Source organism: Puntigrus tetrazona, chromosome 23 (assembly GCF_018831695.1).
Source record: "Puntigrus tetrazona isolate hp1 chromosome 23, ASM1883169v1, whole genome shotgun sequence".
Classification (NCBI taxonomy): Eukaryota; Metazoa; Chordata; class Actinopteri; order Cypriniformes; family Cyprinidae; genus Puntigrus; species Puntigrus tetrazona.
In genome coordinates, this window is record NC_056721.1 from 798,098 (window position 1) to 807,022 (window position 8,925).

Genomic DNA, 8,925 nt, shown 5'->3' on the forward strand with positions numbered 1-8,925 from the left:
TTTGAAAGAAAGTGTCGGGAGTGCCAACAATTTTGGCCATGGCACTATATATATATATATATATATATATATATATATATATATATATATATATATATATATACTGTATATAGATAGGAATCTTATAGAGCTGAAAGCTAGAATTGTTTAGAATAACAGAAATACACTGAATGTGAAACAAGTTTCTTCTTCCTCTTGGCAGAAAGAGCAGAGTAGAGAAATATTGTGCTTAAATGGACTTATTACAACGGTAAAAAAAGGTTGAATTTGTTATTAAACAAACATTTATTTGGCACAGTCCATATTGAAAAGTAATGTTTTGTTAAAGTTCTAGCCAATTTGCTTTAAAAAGAAATGATATGATACAATGGGGCTTGCATTGGTTTTAATGGGAACTATAATGGACACTGAGGATTTTCTACTGGTAATTGGTCAACTTCTATATTGGTGCTTTGTTAAAACCAACAAATCCTAATGGAATATAAAAATATAAAACAAGCTACAGAATGGTTTTTAAATGGTTTTAATGGTTAAAAGTTGATGGTTTGTAATCTTTAGTTGTGTTGTTTTTTTCAGCCTTTGAGATTTCACCAGAAGCACTAATTAAAGGTGATAGCGTGTGTAACCTTAATGTATGCTTTTTTGGTACATTTATAGGTTATCCTTTATACGTCATTGATCGATCATGCCGAAGATGGCCGGTTATGACGTCACGCCTGATCTGCGCCGAAGATGGCCGGTTATGACGTCACCACTAATCTGCGCTGAAAATGGCTGCTTCGAGGACGGTCTCTGGGAACACCGGGATGATTTCGCTTTTTCTTCTGTGTGCGATCGCAGCAGCGACGAGCGATGAGCACGTCCCTCTGGTCGCATGGGCGAGCGATGGGTAAAAACTAACAGTACAGTGCAGTTCTGTAGACTGGAGGGCGAGAGTTAGCTCGGGCTGTGTGCTAGCTGGGTGACACGGTCGCTGTCCAGTACTGAAAACCCGTGTAAACTCTTCAATATGAGATTTAAACAGTTACATTCTCCAATAAACTACATTTAGTAATCTAACTCTCTAGTATATGTTTCTGCAGGCTTCAGTGGGCTTGCATTAGACTCCAGATAGCAGTGTTGAGCGGTGATGGCTGTCAAGGCAGTATTTTGACCGTCATGGATGTTTAGACAGTTCTAGAATCTGCATTAATCCGGTTCGGTTTTTGTCTTTGTCAGAGTTACGTACCTGATGGTCATTATGTGTTTTTGTCGTGTGATCGTCTGACTCTCGAACACAAAACCAGTCATAAGTAGTACGAACCAAAAATACATATTTCGTACATTTCCTATGGTATATATATATATATATGACAATATATATGACAATATTTGGCAAATATGTGTAGGCTGTATATATGGGTATATATATGTATATATATGTATATATATATATATATATGTATATATATATATATATATATATATATATATATATATATATATATATATATATATATATATATATATATATATATATATATATATATATATATATATATATACATATATATACATATATATACACCCATATATACAGCCTACACATATTTGCCAAATATTGTCATATATATATATATATATATATATATATATATATATATATATATATATATATATATATATATATATATATATATATACATGTTTTTAAATGGACCCTTACGACTGGTTTTAACCTCCAGTGTAACATATTGTTTTTCTATACCTGTGCTATTATAATGTCTTGTGTGTAGATTTGCCTTGTCTCCTGTGAATGCTCCATCAGCGGGTCACACTATGTCTGTGGAGGAGTTGGAGTCACACCTGAACACAGCGCTGAGCACCACGCCGCATAATCTGCTGCTCTTCCTGCAGGATAAAGTATGCACGACATTCATAACACTTTATGTAAACAGATATATATTGTTTGATTTAGTGTGCCAATAGGGAATTATTATTTTTATTATAATTTTGTCATAACCACCCTAGTATGGAATTTACACACACACACACACACACACACACACACACACACACACACACACACACACACATATATATATATATATATATATATATATATATATATATATATATACATTTGTGACAGATTTTGCATACATATAATCAAAAGACAGACATAAAGACATAAAGAAAGATTTTAATTTCACAATTTTACTAATAGATACACATTTCTTCATGAATTACTTCTAGAGTTCCTGACGACAGAGGTAGTGCCAATCATATTGTTTGAACTTTGTGTGTTTCATTCAGTTGAGTGTTGATGACTTCACATTGTATGGAGGCGTCTTTGGAAACAAGCAGGACAGTGTCTTCCAAAATCTGGAGGTATGTTGAAGTCTTTTCCATCTGTCACTGTTTAAGCTATTTCTTACTTCTTAAGCTTTTGATTTTAGTTGACTTTTAAGCTGTTTGCTGGTATTATCTGAAATTTCAGTTTTTGTTTTATTTATTTCAGTTGAAATCACGTTTGCTTGTTCGCTAAAATATTTTACATTTTTTAATGAGTTACTGTGGCATGTTTACAGGCAGCTGTGCTGTCCTCTTCCTTCTTGTGGTTGCCGTCGGTGTCATCATCTGCCACTGCTTTGGTCTCTACACTGCTCCAGAACCAGATTGATGCAGCTCCTCTCTACATGAACCCAGACACTCTTGCTCAACTCCGCCTGAATGCATCTGTTGCTGCCTTGCTGGTCTTCCGCCTCCCTTACAGTGGCGGGTAATCACATCTATTTGACACTGCCTTAAGTTCAGAATGAAATTAATACTGTGCACAGTTTTTCTTTAAATATTATATGAACTAATAGATTATGCAATTGGATATTGTTTCGAATTGTACTATGCTGCATTGTCACAAAAAATAACAACTATAATAATACTTGAAAAGTAATAAAGCCACTAATTGTAGCTAGTGTGTATGTTACCATGGATAATTTTCTTAGATATGGTAAGTAAAAGGGTTAGAAAAAGAAATAAAGTATTTGAGAAGGAGAACGGAGGAACAGAATTTGATTTTCTGTCTTTTTTTTTCTTCACCATGTTACACTGTTTTCCATTTGCCAGAAGAGCATGTCCTTAATTTTGAAAAACATAACAAAATTCAGGGTGAATATATTAAAATCACTTATATATATTTAACTCTTGAACTCATGAGGACTGTAAGATGTCTTTCTTTTGCAGTGCTGATATGATGTCTACTAAAGAAGTGCTCAGTGGAAATGGTAGGTGTCAACTATTATTAAAAGCCTTGCGCTCCAACATTTATTATTGTTATTATTATTATTATTATAAAACATGGCAAAATACTAATACAATGTACAATACAAGTGTCTTCCTGCAAATGAGTGGCATTATGTTGTTTGTTGTAGATGAGGTGATTGGTCAGGTGCTGAGCATCATGAGAGCTCAGTCTGTGCCATATACCGCGATCTTTACTGCACTTTGGCCCTCAAGGGTAAGACTTCTCTTTAACTGTCCTGTATCCACATATACACCTTCAGGTAGGAGTGGCTAGTGAAATTTCGAAAATGTGCCAATATAAAGTTTATAGTATGGAATTCAAAAGAGATTAATTTCTCATTGCAAGACTGGCAAAGTAGCTTTTAATATATTATAGGTCAGTTTTTACTAAACAAGGCAAATTAGCGCAAGATCACATTTCCAAAACAGCTCAGATGGAAGGGGAAATTTCTGCGGATCATTTACTAACGACGTGCAAATTAAAGAAAACAGGCAAAAATCTCATTTACATACCGACCAATGCAACATACCAAGAACAGCACAAATTAGCGTAGCTGTAAAAAAACAATAAAGAAGCCACTGTATGTTTTTAAAAAAAGAACATAAGGTCAAAAAAATTGTGAATGGCGAGCGCAAATGTTAGTAAAATGCATTTTATGATTCATTTGAATACTCTCCTCACATATATTTTGTTTCTGAAAGGGAACTCCTATAAATGCATGTACAATAAGGTCATGCACAAAAATAGCTGCTACACTTTTAGTCGAAGGTCACATGGTTATTTCAAACCACTGTAGGAGTTTAATGTGAGCAGAGTAAATTTAAGGTGCCCTGTGTTTGTCTCAGGTGTTAGAAGAGGCGTCCCCAGCTGTGCATTCTGTCTGGTCACGATCTCTACTGCAGTCCCGTCGTGAGGAGACTACTGCTCCTAAGCCACCTGTGGAGTTCAAGGAGAAGGGCTCCACCTGCATTCTCCTGTGGGCGGAGAAGCTGGTGGTTAGCCAGTATCGCTCAGGAAAGTGGGAGAGGCATGATCTTGCCCCCAAAACCTTTGGTGAAGGTGTGGCTCTCGACCTGTCTGGATCGTCCTGCAATGAGACTCACTCCCGGTAAATAGTGCTCAACCTCATGTGAGGTGTAAGTTCAAGGGTACATTTTCTTCAGGATTTTATCCCCCCTGTCTCATGAATTATCATAAAAACAATTGATTATAACTTTTAAGAGTATGATTATTTACTGATAATTGTAACACACAAGGAACACATAATTTATAATAGACAATATCATATCTTGACATTGTTTATTTTAGATCTGCACAGTAACTTAACAACATCTTGTGAGTTGTTAGGTGGCGAGTGTTATTTGAGTGTTTTCTGATCTGGTATGTGATTTTATGGCTGTTTAAGAAAAATCTAGTATTGTTATTATTGCTTATAAATGATCATACTCTTAAAAGCTCTAACCACAAATAAGCAAATATTACAACACATAACATAAACTGTTCTTGTGAATTTTCATGAGATGATACAACAAGTTAAAAAGGTATTTAGAATGCATTATACATTCATTATAATGCCTTAAAAATAACAATATAACGCATTATAAATACAGGCTTGTACAGACTTTTTCAAATAGTATGGCTCACTAATTTAGTGCAAATAGTCCATTTCCTTTTAGTGTCAGAAGAGGCTTGTTCAAATTCACTTGTTACCATTTATTTATTTAGTAGGCTGTATCAGTGGAATATTGTAGGTAATAATAAATGGGGGTAATCTCAGAGGCAGTGTGTCTACAGTAGTCAACATTTAATGTGGATACATTTTGTTTTAAATTGGATTGTTTTGGTCTTAGAACAACTTTGATAAAAAGTTTTGATCCACTTCAAATGTTGACTACTTCAGTGCTCCTTTCTCTTTCTTACATTCTCCATGGCCCTGCAAAACGAATGACCACAGCACAAAAGGATTTGAAACTTGCACTTTTGATATGTTCAGTACAGGCAGCATGGCAAGTGACTAGTGTAGTAGACAATTAAAGTGCTATGCTATTAAAATATAAATTTATATGTCCCAATTTTTTTCTTAAAATACAGGTTGGTATTGAACTATGAGGATGTCCTGAATTACCGCTCTTTTAAGCTCATGTGAGTGTTTAGTTTTCTCATTTACACACACACACACACACACACACACACACACACACACACACACAAAGTCTCCGAGTTCTGTATCTCTGTGTTGGGATTGAACTGTGTTCTATGTTCTCTTTAGTTTTGTAATGAACCGCCGTCACTACAAGGTTTCTGCACGCCATTGGTTCACCATGGATCTAGTTCATCTGGAGTATGATGGAAAAAATGCCACATTCAATGGCAGCCGTTACATCTACGCCCCTGCCGAATACTCATACCGATGTGAGTCTGTGAGCAGTTCGCGCTACTCTCAACTGTCTCCACACTCAGACAAGGACAACGCCAACGACTGGCAGATCTATTTCGATGACTTCCAGGTTGGTTCTTAAACAATGAAACCCAAGACAGCTAGTCTTTATGGTTCCCATGATTAAACGTCTATAACAAACATTTTTTTAAACTTTGCTTAAAAAAATATTGAGTAGCAATTGCTTTTGTGAGTGTAGTCTACTGTATATAAATTATAAACCTACAGAGGTGGACAAAATATACAAATCCGTTACTTGAGTATAGATACTACTGGTCAAATGTTACCCCTTTATAAGTGAAACTTTTCTAAAATTGTAATTTTAGTAAAATTATAGAAGCACTTGCTTTTAAAAGTGCTTAAGTGTTATGAGTGAATTTCTGGAGTAATAGTTCCATAATTGTTGCATTGTTGTATGTTATACTTGCATTACCTAATGCTTCTGATGCAACCTACTAAATACACTGACTAGTTTGTAATATCTGTCTGAAAAAGAGCTTTTAAGAATGAAAACTATAGAAATGAAACAACTGAAAAACGTAAAAATTACTTTGGGACAGTCATTAATCATTTTCTTTATTTAACACTCATCATAAAAAACCGCCATCATAAAAACAGCATGGCAGTGTTCCTACACACCTGTAGCAGTGTGTACACAAATCAAAGTCCACATTTGAGTAAAATAAAGATGACTAACTGTATACATTATACTGAAACATTAGTTCTAAAAGCACAGTTTAAAGTTTAAATGTTTACCAGAAATCAATCTCAATATGCTTCTGCAGGTTGGACGGTGAGGTTTTGAAGGCTGGGATGTAGTGCAAAGCAAACCCTGCAAAAAAACCCCAAAAAACAGTATATTTAAAGGTTTCCATTAAAATAGCATTATGAACCATGAACTAAAACCATCACAAACTTTTTGTAGTGTGTTTTGGGCACTTTTGCAATAGAATTTAATGTCCCACAAATACCAGTATTATACTTTCCATTAAAACCAATACAGTTCCCATTATAACCATTAAATCCATTATGTTTATATTGTTGTTGTGTGCTATTGTTGTATGTTTATACCCACTATTGCTTTTCACAACAGGGAACATTTGAAATAAACTAAATCTTTAATCTTTAAAAAAACTAAACATACTTTAAATATTACATGAATGCACAAACTGTGCCAAAGAGATGTCTTCTTCCATTTTGCCATCAATTTGATGGGAGGATTAAAAAAGTCTGAAAATGATTGAAGTGCACGTGACCCTTCCAGAGTTATTACTTAAAGTCTGTCTATCACCTGTAAAAACACATTTAGAGAAGATAAAAAAAAAATCACCCACTGTCTTTAAAGCTGCTACTTAGAAACGGCTTTCTACTTTTAAGGACTTTGGTAGAAATATAGTGAAGTTAAAGTCTTACTTAAAGTTTTTACCAGAAAAATAAAACTCAAGTAAAGCACAGATACTCCAAAAATGTACTTAAGCATTTTTTTTTTTTTTTTACACAGTGACTTATTTTATACACTTGGCTGTTGTGCTTTTATTATCATTGCCTCTCTTTAACTTTTTGTATTTTTTTGTAAATCTAATTCTAAAAATCAATTTCAGATAACCATGTACAAATTATGGACTAAAACGGCCTTTCTTATGTGACAGATTCAGGGCTTTAATGTGGCTGGGAAGGATTTCTCTTATGCCAGCGACTGTGCTAGTTTCTTCACTCCTGGTATCTGGATGGGGCTTGTCACATCTCTTCTCATGGTGCTGGTCCTCACTTACGGCCTGCACATGATCATGCAGTTGCGCACCATGGACCGTTTCGACGACCCCAAGGGCCCTGCTATCTCTGTTCCCCAGACGGAGTAAAACTTTTCTTTATCATCCTCACAAGCACTCTTGTGTTTACTTTGGTTATTGATTTATTTATTATTTTCTTGTCATCAGGGTTATAATCATTCCTTTAATAATGTTAAGGAATGCATGTCCAGAACTTAAAAGGAAATATATATATTTTTTTGTTTTCAGATCCAGAATAATCTTATTGTATTTGCAAACTGAGGCACAATAATAAATTGATGATAAAAATTAAATATCTATTACCAGAAGGCTTAATGTTTTGTGTGCTATAACTGTAAATATGCGAAGATTTTGTTTTTGCTCTTTTAAAGATTTAAGTTATTATATTAAATATTAAAATTAAATAATATTTATTGGTGGTGTGCATATATGTTTGCATCCAATTTCTCTGCTGTCTGTTCTTTGGTCTGGTGTGTATCCATAGATGTTGCTGTGTATTGTTGTGAGAACCGACATGGTTTTTTTTGACCACATAATATCAAAATTTTACCACAAACATTCTCACATAATATTTTCCTATGTGTACTATGAATCATTTGCTCAAATAGCTCTCATAAATATTTTTTTTTATTTATGTTGTTGGCACATGGTTTATAAAAGGTGATCTGTTGTCATGTTTTGGAGAATTATGCTCGTGAATGTGTATATTGTGCCAGTGTTTAATAAACTTAATTGAGACATAACCTTGTGGTAAAAATGTCGTTTAACCTAATTATGTAGTTTTAGCTATTAGTTTGTAGTTATGAATGTTTATATGGTTATGGTCCAGTTTTTGAAACATTTGATTATATTTTAATGTGAAGACCAGAATTTAACAACCAGGGAATAGACACAGAACTGGCAGTAGGGTCAGAAATATCAATGTGCTACTTTATAATGGCCTAAATTTGCATACATACTCTGTAGCCTTCAATTTTCAGAATTTTTTCAAAAAGTCACCAGCTGGAAATTCAGTCTGAAGATACAGTCTTCTGTTTCATTAGAGGCTATTGGCAAATAACAGGAAAATAACAATGTGCAGTAAACGGTAAAACTGTTTGTACTAGACAACAGTGGAAAAGGGTTTGTAATTAAGTTAACATTAAAATAACATTATAGAGCACACCCATTTTTAATATCAAGCAGCAAAACAAACTTGGCTAGATGAGAGCTGTATCAAATGGAGGCAAAAAAAAAAAAAAAACACAACTGATTCAGATCATTAGCTCATCAGGAGAGAGCTCTATGAACTTAAACGAGTGTGTTAGATAAGGGAGACCTGCAATATGTGGAAGAGCAGTGTGTCCAGAGGAACAGAATTGACAACCACTGGTGTACAGGAACCATTTGTGACAATGAGGTAGAGCAGCCACAAG

The 8,925-nt window shown here is 34.3% G+C and overlaps 1 protein-coding gene across 1 annotated transcript; it reads left to right on the forward strand.

Moving 5' to 3' along the window:
* The first annotated feature begins 714 nt into the window (after positions 1–714).
* On the forward strand, positions 715–8,253 carry atp6ap1a (ATPase H+ transporting accessory protein 1a). The gene is made up of 10 exons (XM_043224273.1): positions 715–889; positions 1,776–1,902; positions 2,296–2,370; positions 2,571–2,761; positions 3,223–3,263; positions 3,411–3,496; positions 4,129–4,391; positions 5,375–5,425; positions 5,553–5,790; positions 7,370–8,253. The coding sequence occupies exons 1-10, from the start codon at positions 771–773 to the stop codon at positions 7,577–7,579; spliced, it is 1,401 nt and encodes a 466-aa protein (XP_043080208.1). The 5' UTR covers positions 715–770; the 3' UTR covers positions 7,580–8,253.
* The last annotated feature ends 672 nt before the right edge of the window (positions 8,254–8,925 follow it).